Source organism: Trematomus bernacchii, unplaced genomic scaffold, assembly GCF_902827165.1.
Source record: "Trematomus bernacchii unplaced genomic scaffold, fTreBer1.1, whole genome shotgun sequence".
Taxonomy (NCBI): domain Eukaryota; kingdom Metazoa; phylum Chordata; class Actinopteri; order Perciformes; family Nototheniidae; genus Trematomus; species Trematomus bernacchii.
In genome coordinates, this window is record NW_022987822.1 from 86996 (window position 1) to 107067 (window position 20072).

Below are 20072 nucleotides of genomic sequence, written 5' to 3' on the forward strand. Positions count from 1 at the left end.
TATTAACACGTTCATTAACAAACCCTCGTCGTATTAACACGTTCATTAAAAAACCCTCGTCGTATCAACACGTTCATTAACAAACCCTCGTCGTATCAACACGTTCATAAACAAACCCTCGTCGTATCAACACGGTCATTAACAAACCCTCGTCGTATCAACACGGTCATTAACAAACCCTCGTCGTATCAACACGTTCATTAACAAACCCTCGTCGTATTAACACGTTCATAAACAAACCCTCGTCGTATTAACACGTTCATTAACAAACCCTCGTCTTATTAACACGTTCATTAAAAAACCCTCGTCGTATTAACACGTTCATTAAAAAACCATCGTCGTATTAACACGTTCATTAACAAACCATCGTCGTATTAACACGTTCATTAACAAACCCTCGTCGTATTAACACGTTCATTAACAAACCCTCGTCGTATCAACACGTTCATTAACAAACCCTCGTCGTATCAACACGTTCATTAACAAACCCTCGTCGTATCAACACGTTCATTAACAAACCCTCGTCCTATCAACACGTTCATTAACAAACCCTCGTCGTATCAACACGTTCATAAACAAACCCTCGTCGTATCAACACGTTCATAACAAACCCTCGTCGTATCAACACGTTCATTAACAAACCCTCGTCGTATCAACACGTTCATAAACAAACCCTCGTCGTATCAACACGTTCATTAACAAACCCTCGTCGTATCAACACGTTCATAAACAAACCCTCGTCGTATCAACACGTTCATTAACAAACCCTCGTCGTATTAACACGTTCATTAACAAACCCTCGTCGTATCAACACGTTCATTAAAAAACCCTCGTCGTATCAACACGTTCATTAACAAACCCTCGTCGTATCAACACGTTCATAAACAAACCCTCGTCGTATCAACACGTTCATTAACAAACCCTCGTCGTATCAACACGTTCATAAACAAACCCTCGTCGTATCAACACGTTCATTAAAAAACCCTCGTCGTATCAACACGTTCATAAACAAACCCTTGTCGTATCAACACGTTCATAAACAAACCCTCGTCGTATTAACACGTTCATAAACAAACCCTCGTCGTATCAACACGTTCATAAACAAACCCTCGTCGTATCAACACGTTCATTAAAAAACCCTCGTCGTATCAACACGTTCATAAACAAACCCTCGTCGTATCAACACGTTCATAAACAAACCCTCGTCGTATCAACACGTTCATAAACAAACCCTCGTCGTATCAACACGTTCATTAAAAAACCCTCGTCGTATCAACACGTTCATAAACAAACCCTCGTCGTATCAACACGTTCATAAACAAACCCTCGTCGTATCAACACGTTCATAAACAAACCCTTGTCGTATCAACACGTTCATTAACAAACCCTCGTCGTATCAACACGTTCATAAACAAACCCTCGTCGTATCAACACGTTCATTAAAAAACCCTCGTCGTATCAACACGTTCATAAACAAACCCTTGTCGTATCAACACGTTCATAAACAAACCCTCGTCGTATCAACACGTTCATAAACAAACCCTTGTCGTATCAACACGTTCATAAACAAACCCTCGTCGTATTAACACGTTCATAAACAAACCCTTGTCGTATCAACACGTTCATTAACAAACCCTCGTCGTATCAACACGTTCATTAACAAACCCTCGTCGTATCAACACGTTCATAAACAAACCCTCGTCGTATCAACACGTTCATAAACAAACCCTCGTCGTATTAACACGTTCATAAACAAACCCTTGTCGTATCAACACGTTCATTAACAAACCCTTGTCGTATCAACACGTTCATAAACAAACCCTCGTCGTATTAACACGTTCATAAACAAACCCTTGTCGTATCAACACGTTCATAAACAAACCCTCGTCGTATCAACACGTTCATTAAAAAACCCTCGTCGTATTAACACGTTCATAAACAAACCCTCGTCGTATTAACACGTTGATAAACAAACCCTCGTCGTATTAACACGTTCATAAAACACTCCTTATATGTTATAGTCATATATCCAGTACAGTGCACCTGCCCGTTGTCCTGGATATATGACTATAACATATCGAGAATCAAGAACAGGTCGTAGTCTCACCTTCTCCACTCTGCTCTCGATGGGGTCGTCCAGCTCTCTGCAGGAACACAGTCGTCAATAAGAATGAATACATTTTAATTTTCAGGTATTAAAAGAGCAGAGTAACTCGAGCGCTTTTAATGAGATGTTATTTCCCCAGGTGGCCACCAGAGGCTGCTGTGGTCACGTTTATTTAAAGGGAACCATAGAGACCACCAGAGGCTGCTGTGGTCACGTTTATTTAAAGGGAACCATAAAGACCACCAGAGGACACATACTGGAACTCGGCTTGTTTCTCGGAGAACACCCGGACGTGGAAGTCTCCGTTCTTGTGCGGTTCGAAGGTGGACGGGACGATCAGGTACTCTCCCGGCGGCAGCACGAAGCGGTTGCTGACCTCCCGCAGGTTAACGAAGGTCTCGGAGCGGGCGGCCGAGGCGTGGCGCAGGAAGAAGTTCTTCCTCAGCCGGACGTTCCTCTGACCGCGGCACTGAGGGGGGGGAGAGAGTACTCAGAACCGTACTTCAGTAGAAGTACAAGTACTCCGAACTGTAATTGTACTAATCTAGTGAAAGTAGCGACAGTAAAAGTAGTCATTGTGCAGATTGGTCCATTTCAGAATAATATATATGATATGTTTTATAATGATTGATCATGAAAGTGTTCTCAAAGCTGGTAAAGGTGCAGCTAGTCTGAATGACTTTGTATACTGCAGGGTAGCTTGTGGATTTACTCCAGGTGGAACTAAAGTCTGATTTAACACTTGGTTATATTTCACATCATTCATCCACATCTGAGAAGTAACTAAAGGTATTAAATACATAGTGGAGTAGAAGTACAATGTAGTAACACAATTAAAAACTCAAGTGAAGTACAAGTACCTCAAAATTATACTTAAGTACAGTGCTTGAGTAAATGTACTTAGCTACTTTACACCTCAGACTGAAGATAAAGAAACAAACAGCGGATCCTCAGTACCTCGTCAGGAACCTGCAACACAAGAAGAAGAAGAAGGTTAGCAGACCTTCTCTCTGGACCTCTGAACCTCCACAGAGTTCAGGTCCTCTGAACCTCCACAGAGTTCAGGTCCTCTGAACCTCCACAGCATCAGGTCCTCTCACCTCGTAGATGGCGAACCCCATGGTGTGCATGTCCTCGCCCATCTTCCTCATGCGCCTGCGGTTCTTCTGGATCAGACCCACCACCAAGCTGCAGCCGGACTCTCCGTCATCCGGGTCGTCGTCCTCCTCGTCCAGCTTGATCACAAAGTTAGGGTTGATCCAGAACGTATCTGCGGTGTAGAAACAGAACGTCAGGACCTCCAGGACCTTCAGGACCTTCAGGACCTCCAGGACCTGGAAGACCATCAGGACCTCCAGGACCTTCAGGACCTCCAGGACCTGGAAGACCATCAGGACCTTCAGGACCTCCAGGACCTGGAAGACCTTCAGGACCTCCAGGACCTTCAGGACCTTCAGGACCTCCAGGACCTGGAAGACCTGGAAGACCTTCAGGACTTTCAGGACCTCCAGGACCTGGAAGACCTTCAGGACCTTCAGGACCTCCAGGACCTTGAAGACCTTCAGGACCTCAAGGACCCTGACGAAGCCGAGCAGGAACGTCACTCACCGGGGAAGTTCCTGCACCCTCCGGCCGTGGATCCTCTCCTCCAGCTGCTATCGAACTTGGTCAGAGCCCACTTGGAGACGGACTCGTCGCTCAGAGCGTCGGGAGTCAGGTTGCAGATCTCCAGCCGGGAGTAATGTGACAGGAAGTCAGAGAAAGACATCCTGGAAGACAGATCAGAGGGTTTAACTTTGCACACAGGACCACAGAGTCCAGACAAGAAGTGGAAATGTTACCAGAACTCTCCGTCCTCAGCACGGAGACTCAGGCGGTCCCGGTCCTCGTCGCTGACCTCACGCCACTGAGGCGAGCTGCAGAGCGGAAAACAGTTTTACAAACAGAGCAAGGGAGATATTCATGTCAAAGTTCAGGGATATAAGAACCACCCAGTCTTTCCTAACCCCCCCCCCCCCCACCTGTCGCTCCAGGCTCCGGTCCACTCCACTTGACCCCACGGGTTCCTGATCCGGATCAGCCTCTCCGTGTTGCCACGATACTCCACCTTCGGGCCAATCACATGCAGAGCACAGTTACACCTTATTGGTCATGAGCTCATTAGAGAGCTGAAGCCCCACCCCCCTCCAGGTGTTTCTGATGGAAACATGTCAGGACTTCCACAGCTGAGGATCATGGGTAATATAGTTTAACAGCATGGTGTTCTCACAGACAGGTGTTTGAAAGGGGCGTGTCCTCTCACCTGATCTGCACCTGTCACAGAGTAGGCGTGGCCTTTCACCAGCTTCTGCCGAGTCACGGCCTCCGAGTCCGTGGAGCTGGTGATCTGAAGAAGAAAATCTGATTTCAACTTAATGAAACATGAACTGATGTCACTGATCAATGTTCCCCTCTGGTTCCCCTCTGGTTCCCCTCTGGTTCCCCTCTCGTTCCCCTCTGGTTCCCCTCTGGTTCCCCTCTGGTTCCCCTCTGGTTCCCCTCTCGTTCCCCTCTGGTTCCCCTCTGGTTCCCCTGTACAGATGGAGCACGTAATTTCAGACGCCTACCCATGTGGGTCCGTGATCTGCACAGGGCGGGCCCTCGCTGAAAGGAAAACCCCCCGCATGACTTGATACGCCCCCTTGATGAATACATTTAATTATAATGAAACCAGCTGCAATGCATCATGGATCCACCAGGGGGAGCAGTCAGTAAAAAGCTGCCACACTGATCGATCTACAGGAATCTGATACAGCGGATCTTTGTTCAGATCCATATGTCACGGATAGGATCAGACTCTGTGCTAAATAAGAGACATGTCACGGATAGGATCAGACTCTGTGCTAAATAAGAGACATGTCACGGATAGGATCAGACTCTGTGCTAAATAAGAGACATGTCACGAATAGGATCATACTCTGTGCTAAATAAGAGACATGTCACGGATAGGATCAGACTCTGTGCTAAATAAGAGACATGTCACGGATAGGATCAGACTCTGTGCTAAATAAGAGACATGTCACGGATAGGATCAGACTCTGTGCTAAATAAGAGACATGGAATCATTTACAAAACATCACCATGTTTTTATTTAACAAAATAATGTTTAATCCACGTGAGTTTACAACTACAAAAATAATCGGTTTGTTTTTATATCACATCCGACGGGAGGAAATGCAGCACGGCTCTCTCTACCGATAATCCTAATTTAATCATCATCTTCACGATCATTTATGTTTGTGTTCACCGAATTGACATGAAAGCACTGATAAATATTTAACTTCATTAAAACGTTATTAACTTGCCCAAACTCAGTAATTAACTAAAAATAGGTTTATTTTGAATGAAGCCTCGTCATCTCACCACGGGCAAACGGGCTATAATATTATATAAAGACAAGACACCTGTAGTCGACTAATCACAGGCCTCAATAAAGTCCTGCCATTGGCTGTGCAAAGTAAAGGTGGACATCGTGGAAAGTGAAATTGACCTTGTCATAAAGTACTTCAATAAAAATACAAAATAATGTATCTGTGTACGTGTTTTACTGAACGAGCATACTGTACTGTGATCTGCATGCACTTATCAAACATTTCATTAAAGTAGTGAAAAGAAATAGTGAGGGGGTCCAAAATCAGCCAACGTGCTTTGTTTTTAATGTTCATCACTATAATAATCAAAAAGAGAAATATGAACGTTAGTTTTTACTGAAATGATCAAATAAAGTCAACATTTCACAGTCTTTACAAACATTGACCATAGCGTTCACCAGCCCCCACCCCCCTCTGAGTGACAAGCGGAGAAGTCAACTACTGTCAGGGAACATACTGTTACCCAGCTAGCTGTCTTTGTGTATTGCAACCAGCTGCAATGGATGGTGGATCCACCAGGGGGAGCCGTGATGTATTGCAACCAGCTGCAATGGATGGTGGATCCACCAGGGGGAGCCGTGATGTATTGCAACCAGCTGCAATGGATGGTGGATCCACCAGGGGGAGCCGTGATGTATTGCAACCAGCTGCAATGGATGGTGGATCCACCAGGGGGAGCAGTGATGTATTGCAACCAGCTGCAATGGATGGTGGATCCACCAGGGGGAGCCGTGATGAGACGCTGCCACAATGAAACTCGTATGAAATAAACAGCTGATTCCTCGCACACACAGAAGCCTGTTGTTTCTATGCATGAAATAGTGAGAAACATGCCTCTGGTTAATTATTATGTAACTTGTTTTCTCCATAAAAGCTGGTGTGGTGGCTTTATATAATTGCATTTATGGCCCGGGACACACATATTTATTTAGATATGTTTTAAACAAGTTTAAATAAAAGGCTGGAGTGTTTCTTGCTCTGCCAGGTACAACTAGTGGGATTGATCTTTTATTACTATACTGTAGCATATCGTTTCTTATTCCCACTGTCACGGATATAATCATATTCTGCATTGACAAGAATATTTACTATAATATTATACTATTGTTAAGAGTTTACTGTATTTTTACTGCTATAACAATCACACATTGAGTTCATTGTTGTGCAATGATCAAATTAGACCGTTGTTTTTTTAAATAGTCTGAAACTCGGCAGCTCTCAGGTGATCAGGTGATCAGGTGATCAGGTGATCAGCGGGGGCTCTTTGTTTACCCCCCCCCCCTGTGATCTCCCCCCCCCCCCCTGTGATCCCCCCCCTGTGATATCTCTTCTCCAGCAGTCTGTAGGTTCGTGTTCACATATTTATGCTGTCGCAGTTCCTGTTGTTTCTATCGCGCGTTGCCGGTATGAAAGGGTCTGTGCCGGAAATATCAAACATTTAATAAAAGTGAAAAACAATGAACAAGAGTTAATAATAATTAATTATATTTATTCCGTTTGGATGTACGAATTTTGACTTTGTTTAGAGCAGTGATCTTCCTCTCTGCAGCAGAGAGCTGAGAGCTGTCAGACCGGACCCTGAAGTATTATCATCTGAAATTAATCATTATGTTATTAGTATTAAATACATATAAGTATTTTTACAAATTGTATTTAGAAATACTCCGTTGTAATTATTGATGCATAAATGTGTTCATCCATTCAATGTGGCATCTGCTATAATGGGGTTAATGTATGATATTACTTCATAATACAATACACTATATAATAATTACATTTTAATTTTATTCATTTCTTATTTCATAGTTTCTCATTATTATTATTTTTATTTTTATCGCTGATCTTATTTGTGATGTCATTAATCTGTGCTGTTTGTCACTCTCACCTGTTGCTGTTTGAACTACAGCGTGTCCCCACGGGGGTTACTAAAGGTCCGTCTGATCTACAGCGTGTCCCCACGGGGGTTACTAAAGGTCCGTCTGATCTACAGCGTGTCCCCACGGGGGTTACTAAAGGTCCGTCTGATCTACAGCGTGTCCCACGGGGGTTACTAAAGGTCCGTCTGATCTACAGCGTGTCCCCACGGGGGTTACTAAAGGTCTGTCTGATCTAGAGCGTGTCCCCACGGGGGTTACTAAAGGTCTGTCTGATCTACAGCGTGTCCCCACGGGGGTTACTAAAGGTCCGTCCTGATCTACACGCGTGTCCCCACGGGGGTTACTAAAGGGCTGTCTGATCTACAGCGTGTCCCCACGGGGGTTACTAAAGGTCCGTCTGATCTACAACGTGTCCCCACGGGGGTTACTAAGGTCCTGTCTGATCTACAACGTGTCCCCACGGGGGTTACTAAAGGTCGGTCTGATCTACAGCGTGTCCCCACGGGGGGTTACTAAAAGGTCCGTCTGATCTACAGCGTGTCCCCACGGGGGTTACTAAAGGTCTGTCTGATCTACAGCGTGTCCCCACGGGGGTTACTAAAGGTCGTCTGATCTACAAAGCGTGTCCCCACGGGGGTTACTAAAGGTCAGTCCGGATTCTACAAGCGTTTCCCCCACGGGGGTTACTAAAGTTCCGTCCTGATCTAACAGCGTGTCCCCACGGGGGTTACTAAGGTCCGTCTGATCTACAGCGTGTCCCCACGGGGGTTACTAAAGGTCCGTCTGATCTACAGCGTGTCCCCACGGGGGTTACTAAAGGTCCGTCTGATCTACAGCGTGTCCCCACGGGGGTTACTAAGGTCCGTCTGATCTACACAGGTACTAAAAAGGTCCCCGTGTCCCACGGGGGTTACTAAAGGTCCGTCTGATCTACAGCGTGTCCCCACGGGGGTTACTAAAGGTCCGTCTGATCTACAGCGTGTCCCCACGGGGTTACTAAAGGTCCGTCTGATCTACAGCGTGTCCCCACGGGGGTTACTAAAGTCCGTCTGATCTACAGCGTGTCCCCCCGGGGGTTACTAAAGGTCCGTCTGATCTACAGCGTGTCCCCACGGGGGTTACTAAAGGTCCGTCTGATCTACAGCGTGTCCCCACGGGGGTTACTAAAGGTCCGTCTGATCTACAGCGTGTCCCCACGGGGGTTACTAAAGGTCTGTCTGATCTACAGCGTGTCCCCACGGGGGTTACTAAAGGTCCGTCTGATCTACAGCGTGTCCCCACGGGGGTTACTAAAGGTCCGTCTGATCTACAGCGTGTCCCCACGGGGGTTACTAAAGGTCCGTCTGATCTACAGCGTGTCCCCACGGGGGTTACTAAAGGTCCGTCTGATCTACAGCGTGTCCCCACGGGGGTTACTAAAGGTATGTCTGATCTACAGCGTGTCCCCACGGGGGTTACTAAAGGTCCGTCTGATCTACAGCGTGTCCCCACGGGGGTTACTAAAGGTATGTCTGATCTACAGCGTGTCCCCACGGGGGTTACTAAAGGTCTGTCTGATCTACAGCGTGTCCCCACGGGGGTTACTAAAGGTCCGTCTGATCTACAGCGTGTCCCCACGGGGGTTACTAAAGGTCCGTCTGATCTACAGCGTGTCCCCACGGGGGTTACTAAAGGTCCGTCTGATCTTAATGTATGAGTTGATTTACTTTGATCTACTGTACTGTGTACACCACAACAATATGAAGTGTAAACATTTACATTATTATGATTATTTAATATATAAAGACTAAATATTATTGAATTACAATTAAGATAATAAGATTAGATATACTTTATTTGATCTAAAATATTGATGTTTTTTCGTTATAGCAGCTAGCCTGTGAAAACCAGAACAAATAAGTGATGAGATGCTTCAGCAACACACCTGACACAGTGGGAGGGGTCCAATGGGGGGACCGCTGTGCTTAAAGGCCCTGACACAGTGGGAGGGGTCCAATGGGGGGACCGCTGTGCTTAAAGGCCCTGACACAGTGGGAGGGGTCCAATGGGGGGACCGCTTGTGCTTAAAGGCCCTGACCACAGTGGGAAGGGGTCCAATGGGGGGACGCCGTGCCTTAAAGGCCCTGACACAGTGGGATGGGTCCAATGGGGGGGACCGCCGTGCTTAAAGGCCCTGACACAGTGGGATGGGGTCCAATGGGGGGACCAGCCGTGCTTAAAGGCCCTGACACAGTGGGGAGGGGTCCATGGGGGGACCGCCGTGCTTAAAGGCCCTGACACAGTGGGAGGGGTCCAATGGGGGGACCGCCGTGCTTAAAGGCCCTGACACAGTTGGGAGGTGCTTAAAGGCCCTGACACAGTGGGAGGGGTCCAATGGGGGGACCGCCGTGCCTTAAAGGCCCTGGCACAGGGGGAGGGGTCCAATGGGGGGACCGCCGTGCTTAAAGGCCCCTGACACAGTGGGAGGGGTCCAATGGGGGGACCGCCGTGCTTAAAGGCCCTGACACAGTGGGAGGGGTCCAATGGGGGGACCGCCCGTGGCTTAAAGGCCCTGACACAGTGGGAGGGGTCCCAATGGGGGGACCGCCGTGCTTAAAGGCCCCTGACACAGTGGGGAGGGGTCCAATGGGGGGGACCGCCGTGCTTAAAGGCCCTGACACAGTGGGAGGGGTCCAATGGGGGGACCGCCGTGCTTAAAGGCCCTGACACAGTGGGAGGGGTCCAATGGGGGGACCGCCGTGCTTAAAGGCCCTGACACAGTGGGAGGGGTCCAATGGGGGGACCGCCGTGCTTAAAGGCCCTGACACAGTGGGAGGGAGGGGTCCAATGGGGGGACCTGCCGTGCTTAAAAGGCCCTGACACAGTGGGAGGGAGGGTCCAATGGGGGGACCGCCGTGCTTAAAGGCCCTGACACAGTGGGGAGGGGTCCAATGGGGGGACCGCCGTGCTTAAAAGGCCCTGACACAGTGGGAGGGGTCCAATGGGGGGACCGCGTGCTTAAAGGCCCTGCCACAGTGGGAGGGAGGGGTCCAATGGGGGGACCGCCGTGCTTAAAGGCCCTGACACAGTGGGGGGGTCCACTGGGGGGACCGCCGTGCTTAAAGGCCCTGACACAGTGGGAGGGGTCCAATGGGGGGGACCGCCGTGCTTAAAGGCCCTGACACAGTGGGAGGGGGTCCAATGGGGGGACCGCCGTGCTTAAGGCCCTGACACAGTGGGGAGGGGTCCAATGGGGGGACCGCCGTGCTTAAAGGCCCTGACACAGTGGGAGGGGGTCCAATGGGGGGGACCGCCGTGCTAAAAGGCCCTGACACAGTGGGAGGGGTCCAATGGGGGGGACGCGCGTGCTTAAAAAGGCCCTGACACAGTGGAGGGGTCCAATGGGGGGACCGCCGTGCTTAAAGGCCCTGACACAGTGGGAGGGGTCCAATGGGGGGACCCGCCGTGCTTAAAGGCCCTGACACAGTGGGAGGGGTCCAATGGGGGGGACCGCCGTGCTTAAAGGCCCAGACACAGTGGGAGGGGTCCAATTGGGGGACCGCCGTGCCTTAAAGGCCCTGACACAGTGGGAGGGGTCCAATGGGGGGGACCGCCGTGCTTAAAGGCCCTGACACAGTGGGAGGGGTCCAATGGGGGGGACCGCCGTGCTTAAAGGCCCAGACAACAGTTGAGGAGGGGTCCAATGGGGGGACCGCCGCTGCTTAAAGGCCCGACACAGTGGGAGGGGTCCAATGGGGGGACCGCCGTGCTTAAAGGCCCTGACACAGTGGGGAGGGGTCCAATGGGGGGACCGCCGTGCTTAAAGGCCCTGACACAGTGGGAGGGGTCCAATGGGGGGACCGCCGTGCTTAAAAGGCCCGACACAGTGGGAGGGGTCCAATGGGGGGACCGCCGTCTTAAAGGCCCTGACACAGTGGGAGGGGTCCAATGGGGGGGGGACCGCCGTGCTTAAAGGCCCAGACACAGTGGGAGGGTCCAATGGGGGGACCGGGGGCCGTGCTTAAAGGCCCTGACACAGTGGGAGGGGTCCAATGGGGGGACCGCCGTGCTTAAAGGCCGCTGACACAGTGGGAGGGGTCCAATGGGGGGGACCGCCGTGCTTAAAGGCCCTGACACAGTGGGAGGGGTCCAATGGGGTGGAACCCGACCGTGCTTAAAGGCCCAGACACAGTGGGGAGGGGTCCAATGGGGGGACCGCCGTGCTTAAAGGCCCAGACACAGTGGGAGGGGGTCCAATGGGGGGACCGCCGTGCTTAAAGGCCCAGACACAGTGGGAGGGGTCCAATGGGGGGACCGCCGTGCTTAAAGGCCCTGACACAGTGGGAGGGGTCCAATGGGGGGACCGCCGTGCTTAAAGGCCCAGACACAGTGGGAGGGGTCCCAATGGGGGGACCGCCGTGCTTAAAGGCCCTGACACAGTGGGAGGGGTCCAATGGGGGGACCGCTTTGCTTAAAGGCCCTGACACAGTGGCGAGGGGTACCAATGGGGGGACCGCCGTGCTTAAAGGCCCAGACACAGTGGGAGGGGTCCAATGGGGGACCGCTGTGCTTAAAGGCCCTGACAACAGTGGGAGGGGTCCAATGGGGGACCGCCGTGCTTAAAGGCCCAGACACAGTGGGAGGGGTCCAATGGGGGGACCGCTGTGCTTAAAGGCCCTGACACAAGTGGGGAGGGGTCCAATGGTGGGACCGCCGTGCTTAAAGGCCCAGACACAGTGGGGAGGGTCCAATGGGGGGGACCGCCGTGCTTAAAGGCCCTGACACAGTGGGAGGGGTCCAATGGTGGGGACCGCCGTGCTTAAAGGCCATGACACAGTTGGGAGGGGGTCCAATGGGGGGGGACCGCCGTGCTTAAAGGGCCCTGACACAGTGGGAGGGGTCCAATGGGGGGACCGCCGTGCTAAAAGGCCCAGGACACAGTGGGAGGGGTCCAATGGGGGGACCGCCGTGCTTAAAGGCCCAGAGACACAGTGGGAGGGGGTCCAATGGGGGGACCGCCGGTGCTTAAAGGCCCAGACACAGTGGGAGGGGTCCAATGGGGGGACCGCCGTGCTTAAAGGCCCCTGACACAGTGGGAGGGTCCAATGGGGGGACCGCCGTGCTTAAAAGGCCCTGACACAGTGGGAAGGGGTCCAATGGGGGGACCGCCGTGCTTAAAGGCCCCTGACACAGTGGGAGGGGGTCCAATGGGGGGACCGCCGTGCTTAAGGAAGGCCCTGACACAGTGGGAGGGGTCCAATGGGGGGACCGCCGTGCTTAAAGGCCCTGACACAGTGGGAGGGGTCCAATGGGGGGGCCCGCCGTGCTTAAAGGGCCCCTGACACAGTGGGAGGGGTCCAATGGGGGGACCGCCGTGGCTTAAAGGCCCTGACACAGTGGGAGGGGTCCAATGGGGGGACCGCCGTGCTTAAAGGCCCTTGACACAGTGGGAGGGGTCCAATGGGGGGACCGCTGTGCTTAAAGGCCCTGACACAGTGGGAGGGGTCCAATGGGGGGACCGCCGTGCTTAAAGGCCCTGACACAGTGGGAGGGGTCCAATGGGGGGACCGCTGTGCTTAAAGGCCCTGACACAGTGGGAGGGGTCCAATGGGGGGACCGCCGTGCTTAAAGGCCCTGACACAGTGGGAGGGGTCCAATGGGGGGGGACCGCTGTGCTTAAAGGCCCTGACACAGTGGGAGGGGGTCCAATGGGGGGACCGCTGTGCTTAAAGGCCCTGACACAGTGGGAGGGGTCCAATGGGGGGGACCGCTGTGCTTAAAGGCCCTGACACAGTGGGAGGGGTCCAATGGGGGGACCGCCGTGCTTAAAGGCCCAGACACAGTGGGAGGGGTCCAATGGGGGGACCGCCGTGCTTAAGGCCCTGACACAGTGGGAGGGGGTCCAATGGGGGGACCGCCGTGCTTAAAGGCCCAGACACAGTGGGGAGGGGTCCAATGGGGGACCGCCGTGCTAAAGGCCCTGACACAGTGGGGAGTGGTCCAATGGGGGGACCGCCGTGCTTAAAGGGACCCAGACACAGTGGGAGGGGTCCAATGGGGGGGACCGCCGTGCTTAAAGGCCCAGACACAGTGGGAGGGGTCCAATGGGGGGACCGCCGTGCTTAAAGGCCCTGACACAGTGGGAGGGGTCCAATGGGGGGACCGCCGTGCTTAAAGGCCCAGACACAGTGGGAGGGGTCCAATGGGGGGACCGCGTGCTTAAAGGCCCAGACACAGTGGGAGGGGTCCAAGGGGGGACCGCCGTGCTTAAAGGCCCTGACACAGTGGGAGGGGTCCAATGGGGGGACCGCCGTGCTTAAAGGCCCTGACACAGTGGGAGGGGTCCAATGGGGGGACCGCCGTGCTTAAAGGCCCTGACACAGTGGGAGGGGTCCAATGGGGGGACCGCCGTGCTTAAAGGCCCTGACACAGTGGGAGGGGTCCAATGGGGGGACCGCCGTGCTTAAAGGCCCAGACACAGTGGGAGGGGTCCAATGGGGGGACCGCCGTGCTTAAAGGCCCTGACACAAGTGGGAGGGGTCCAATGGGGGGACCGCCGTGCTTAAAGGCCCTGACACAGTGGGAGGGGTCCAATGGGGGGACCGCCGTGCTTAAAGGCCCTGACACAGTGGGAGGGGTCCAATGGGGGGACCGCCGTGCTTAAAGGCCCAGACACAGTGGGAGGGGTCCAATGGGGGGACCGCCGTGCTTAAAGGCCCAGACAACAGTGGGAGGGGTCCAATGGGGGGACCGCCGTGCTTAAAAGGCCCCTGACACAGTGGGAGGGGGTCCAATGGGGGGACCGCCGTGCTTAAAGGCCCAGACACAGTGTGGAGGGGTCCAATGGGGGGACCGCCGTGCTTAAAGGCCCCTGACACAGTGGGAGGGGTCCAATGGGGGGGCCGCCGTGCTTAAAGGCCCTGACACAGTGGGAGGGGTCCAATGGGGGGGACCGCCGTGCTTAAAGGCCCTGACCAGTGGGAGGGGTCCCAATGGGGGGACCGCCGTGCTTAAAGGCCCAGACACGTGGAGGGGTCCAATGGGGGGGACCGCCGTGCTTAAAGGCCCTGACACAGTGGGAGGGTCCAATGGGGGGACCAGCCGTGCTTAAAGGCCCTGACACAGTGGTAGGGGTCCAATGGGGGGACCGCCTGTGCTTAAAGGCCCTGACACAGTGGGAGGGGTCCAATGGGGGGACCGCCGTGCTTAAAGGCCCTGACAACAGTGGGAGGGGTCCAATGGGGGGACCGCCTGTGCTTAAAGGCCCTGACACAGTGGGAGGGGTCCAATGGGGGGACCGCCGTGCTTAAAGGCCCTGACACGTGGGGAGGGGGTCCAATGGGGGGACCGCTGTGCTTAAAGGGCCCTGACCAGTGGGAGGGGTCCAATGGGGGGGACCGCTGTGCTTAGAAGGCCCCTGACACAGTGGGGGAGGGGTCCCAATTGGGGGGGACCGGCTGTGCTTAAAGGCCCTGACACAGTGGGAGGGGTCCAATGGGGGGACCGCCGTGCTTAAAGGCCCTGACCACAGTGGGAGGGGTCCAATGGGGGGACCGCCGTGCTTAAAGGCCCATGACACAGTGGGAGGGGTCCAATGGGGGGACCGCCGTGCTTAAAGGCCCTGACACAGTGGGAGGGGTCCAATGGGGGGGACCGCCGTGCTTTAAAAGGCCCTGACACAGTGGAGGGTCCAATGGGGGGGACCGCGTGCTTAAAGGCCCTGACACAGTGGGAGGGGTCCAATGGGGGGACCGCCGTGCTTAAAGGCCCTAGACAAGTGGGAGGGGGTCCAATGGGGGGACCGCCGTGCTTTAAAGGCCCTGACACAGTGGGAGGGGTCCAATGGGGGGACCGCCGTGCTAAAGGCCCCTGACACAGTGGGAGGGGTCCAATGGGGGGACCGACCCGTGCTTAAAGGCCCTGACACGTGGGAAGGGGGTCCCTACACTTGGGGGGACCCGCCGGGCTTACTAAAGGCCCCTGACACAGGGTTGGGGGAGGGGTCCAAATGGGGGGGACCGCCGTGGCTAAAAGGCCCCAGACAAACAGTGGGAGGGGTTCCCAATGGGGGGACCGCCGTGCCTTAAAAGGAGGCCCTGAAACAGTGGGAGGGGTCCATGGGGGGGACCGCCGTGCTTAAGGCCCTGACACAGTGGGAGGGGTCCAATGGGGGGACCGCTGTGCTTAAAGGCCCGGACACAGTGGGAGGGGTCCAATGGGGGACCGCCGTGCCTTCAAAGGCCCTGACACAGTGGGAGGGGTCAATGGGGGACCCGCTGTGCTTAAGGCCCTGACACAGTGGGAGGGGTCCAATGGGGGGGACCGCCGTGCTTAAAGGCCCTGACCACAGTGGGAGGGGGTCCAATGGGGGGGACCGCTGTGCTTAAAGGCCCTGACACAGTGGGGGGGTTCCAATGGGGGGACCGATGTGGCTTAAATGCCCTTACACAGTGGGAGGGGTCCAATTGGGGGGACCCGGTGCTTAAGAAGGCCCTGACACAGTGGGAGGGGTCAATGGGGGGACCGCCCGTGCTTAAAGGCCCAGACACTCGCCGACAGTTCCATCAGAGAGTTCGCCTGCGTCCTTGGCCGTGTGTCGCACTGGAACACAAAAGACTTCAGACCAAGCCGGACACGTACGGGACTGCGCATTCAGCGTGAGTGGCAATAACTCTTCCTTACCAGCAGGCGGCGGTAAGTGTGTATTCGTCATTCAAAAGAGGCACAACCGGAAGACAGAAAGAAACAGACTGATATAAACAAACAACAAATAGCGTGTGCGTTCCATTTTCACTCTCGTCCATCGAAAACATGTTTTAGAATATAAAAATACATGAATGATGAAATGAGCACATAAAGTGCATACTATCACATCACAGTTAATAGACCTGCGTCTGATGATCGCAGTGTTCTGGAGGGTGTGTCGTTTATTGACTCAGCAATGTAGTAATGTATGTAATGTCATAATGGCCACTTCTTGCTGAATGTACATTTCCATGTGATGCTTTTATCCGAGGCGACTCACAATAGGTAAATGAACAGCAGTAGATCTCATTTACTTAGACACTGGACTTAAGGACAATGTTGAGGTACTTGAGACTAATCCTGCAACTTGACCAAACAAATCACGGAGCTCTCAGCAGAGGACAGCCGGGGACGCTCCGGCCGATATCAGAGATGTCCCTGCTATGTGTGGGAGGTAAGAGAGGACATTTAAGAGCTATGTTTGATGTCTTTAAGTATCACCTGCTGGTGTTTAGCTGCTGTCCTGTGCCTTCTTCAATCCTTTGTTTACGTCCCTCACTTCCGTTTCGCTTCTCATTTGCTAGCTGAACAGCTGATCAGAGTGCTTTCTTGGCCCGATAGCTTGTGTCCGACACACGGCCGATTCAACATGTTGAATCGGCCGTGTGTCGACCGTGAAAGGCCAAATAAGGCGTGTCACGGCCGAGGGTTCGGGACACACCAAATTGACTTTGGGCGACAAGGAACGCTTTGTCGCCAGACAACCAAAGACGGCCGAATACAGCCTGGTGTGTCAGGGCCTTAAGGTCTACAACACCAAGTTGTCTTTGTGTATTTGTGAATGAAGCTCCATCTCATGGTTCAATCCTGTAATTGAACAAATGGGGAATTTGGCAACGCCCTCTAGCAATTTGGCAACGCCCTCTAGCAATTTGGCAACGCCCCCAGCCACTGGGATCCGCTGGGTTTTTGGTTGGAATCCGCACATTGAGTCCTATCTGGAGTGCTACATCTGTAGTTCCCCTCTGGTTCCCCTCTGGTTCCCCTCTGGTTCCCCTGTAGTTCCCCTCTGGTTCCCCTGTAGTTCCCCTCTGGTTCCCCTGTAGTTCCCCTCTGGTTCCCCTCTGGTTCTCCTCTGGTTCCCCTCTGGTTCCCCTGTAGTTCCTCTGTGGTTCTCAGACTCACGTCTATGGAGCAGCCCATCAGGGACCCTCGGTTCTGGGCCTTCTGGATGATGTGGAACAGATGTGGGTCGGGGCTGCTCAGCTCGTGGACCTCAGCGATTCCTCCAGTGAAATCCTCGAAGCCTTCGGTGGTGGAAACCTCCAGAGAGAGGCCTCGTAGCAGCCATTGATCCTGCAGAGAACACATAACACCTCAGAGACAGGAAGCTGGAGCAGAGAGAACTCAATGAGGATCATTTATCTCATGGGGAGAACAGGTGTTATCTCATTGTGAGTCTCTCCTCAGATCCAGGGCGTTTCAGTGAACACTCCCTCTCTTCACTAATGTTTGAAAGAACAAGTCAAAATGTGCTTCATGTCGATGACGGAGCTGTTTGTAAAAGTGTGTGTGCAGGGCGGGGCTGGATGCCATGACATGTCAGAACAACCCTGACAGTTTACCACACACACACACAGTGTGACTCAGAGTGTGTGTGACTCAGAGTGTGTGTGTGTGTGTATGTGTGTGTGTGTGTGTGTGTGTGTGTGTGTGTGTCTCTCTTACTTGGCGTAGGCTTTCTCCAGCAGAGCGCTCCAGAACTCCTTCCCCTCAGCAGAGTGAACGAACAGCAGCTCTCCGTCTTTTCACCGGCAGCCGGTCGTCGATCACAACGTCCACCCACTCCCCGAACTGCCAGAACTACACACACAGTGAAGACTTTTACTTTGAAAATCCCCACTCCCAGAACTGCCAGAACTACACACACAGTGAAGACTTTTACTTTGAAAATCCCCACTCCCAGAACTGCCAGAACTACACACACAGTGAAGACTTTTACTCTGAAAATCCCCACTCCCCGAACTGCCAGAACTACACACACAGTGAAGACTTTTACTTTGAAAATCCCCACTCCCCGAACTGCCAGAACTACACACACAGTGGAGACTTTTACTTTGAAAATCCCCACTCCCCGAACTGCCAGAACTACACACACAGTGGAGACTTTTACTTTGAAAATCCCCACTCCCCAAACTGCCAGAACTACACACACAGTGGGAGACTTTTACTTTGAAAATCCCCACTCCCCAAACTGCCCAGAACTACACACACAGTGGAGACTTTTACTTTGAAAATCCCACTCCCCAACTGCCAGAAACTACACACACAGTGAATCGCACTGGGAAATGTAGCTTCCTGTATATAGAGTATTCTTTGTACCTGGAAGTGGAAGATGCCGGCATATTCTCCGTTATCGAAGCTCTGTCCGTGAGGGACGACTCGAGCCAGGACTTCCTGGTTCAGAGTCAAAGAGGCGATGGCGGCCAGCAGCCACCTGACAGACAGGAAGGGGCGGGGCTTAGTCAGTAACCTAACAGCTAATATGGTACAGTACACAAAATAACATGTAAACAACAGTGTGTGTGTGTGTGTGTGTGTGTGTGTTCTCACCGAGCCCCCCTGACAGATGTCGGTCCTCGAGGCTCCAGAAACGATGAACTGGGGTCAGAGGTCAACTCCTGCAACACACACACACTGAGGCTGAGAGAATAATAACAACGACAACAATAATAATACTTATAAAATAACAATAATAAAATGTATCAGCTCTGGGATCGAACACTGTCTTTAATCTGAATCTCAGTCTGACCCTGTGACTGGGAACAGCTCATATCCTCTGTAGAACCCTCAGAACCCTGTAGTACACTTTTGGTGTATTTTGTGGCGATAGTACAGCGCCACTTACAGGCCCGGCATATGTACTACAGCGTCTCCAGTGGGTCGAGCGGTCTCGTGTGGACGGACACATTTCTTGAGCCGATAACGTGTGGACGGAAGACTTTTTTTAAATCGAATTCGGTTCATTTGTTTCCGTTCCCGTGTAAACAGTGCCTTAGATGAGTGCGTGTGTGTGTTAGATGAGTGTGTGTGCGTGTTAGATGAGTGTGTGTGCGTGTGTGTGTTAGATGAGTGTGTGTGCGTGTTAGATGAGTGTGTGTGTGTGTTAGATGAGTGTGTGTGCGTGTGTGTGTTAGATGAGTGTGTGTGCGTGTTAGATGAGTGTGTGTGTGTTAGATGAGTGTGTGTTAGATGAGTGTGTGTGTGTGCGTGTTAGATGAGTGTGTGTGTGTGTTAGATGAGTGTGTGTGCGTGTTAGATGAGTGTGTGTGTGTGTTAGATGAGTGTGTGTGCGTGTGTGTGTTAGATGAGTGTGTGTGCGTGTGTGTGTTAGATGAGTGTGTGTGCGTGTTAGATGAGTGTGTGTGTGTGTTAGATGAGTGTGTGTGTGTTAGATGAGTGTGTGTGTGTGCGTGTTAGATGAGTGTGTGTGCGTGTTAGATGAGTGTGTGTGTGTGTTAGATGAGTGTGTGTGTGTGCGTGTTAGATGATGTGTGTGTGTGTTGATGAGTGTGTGTGCGTGTTAGATGAGTGTGTGTGTGTGTTAGATGAGTGTGTGTGTGTGTTAGATGAGTGTGTGTGCGTGTTAGATGAGTGTGTGTGTGTGGCGTGTTAGATGAGTGTGTGTGCGTGTTAGATGAGTGTGTGTGTGTGTTAGATGAGTGTGTGTGGTCGTGTGTGTTAGATGAGTGTGTGTGTGTGCGTGTTAGATGAGTTGGGTGTGTGTGCGTGTTAGATGAGTGTGTGTGTGTGTGTTAGATGAGTGTGGGTGTGTTGTGTTAGATGAGTGTGTGTGCATGTGTGTGTTAGATGAGTGTGTGGTGTGTGTTTGTAGATGATTGTGGTGTGCGTGTGTGTGTTTAGATGAGTTGTTTGTGTGTGCGTGTTAGATGA

The 20072-nt window shown here is 52.5% G+C and overlaps 1 protein-coding gene across 1 annotated transcript in view; it reads right to left on the minus strand.

Moving 5' to 3' along the window:
* The window catches only part of LOC117499311 (calpain-2 catalytic subunit-like), a gene marked incomplete in the record, with an annotated part of 47529 nt that overhangs the window by 4276 nt on the left and 23181 nt on the right, over positions 1–20072 (minus strand). Inside the window, 9 exon segments of the mRNA XM_034151648.1 lie at positions 2108–2144; positions 2365–2576; positions 3065–3076; positions 3208–3377; positions 3716–3876; positions 3949–4023; positions 4129–4214; positions 4410–4493; positions 17304–17437. Coding sequence (XP_034007539.1) covers positions 2108–2144; positions 2365–2576; positions 3065–3076; positions 3208–3377; positions 3716–3876; positions 3949–4023; positions 4129–4214; positions 4410–4493; positions 17304–17437 — 971 coding nt within the window.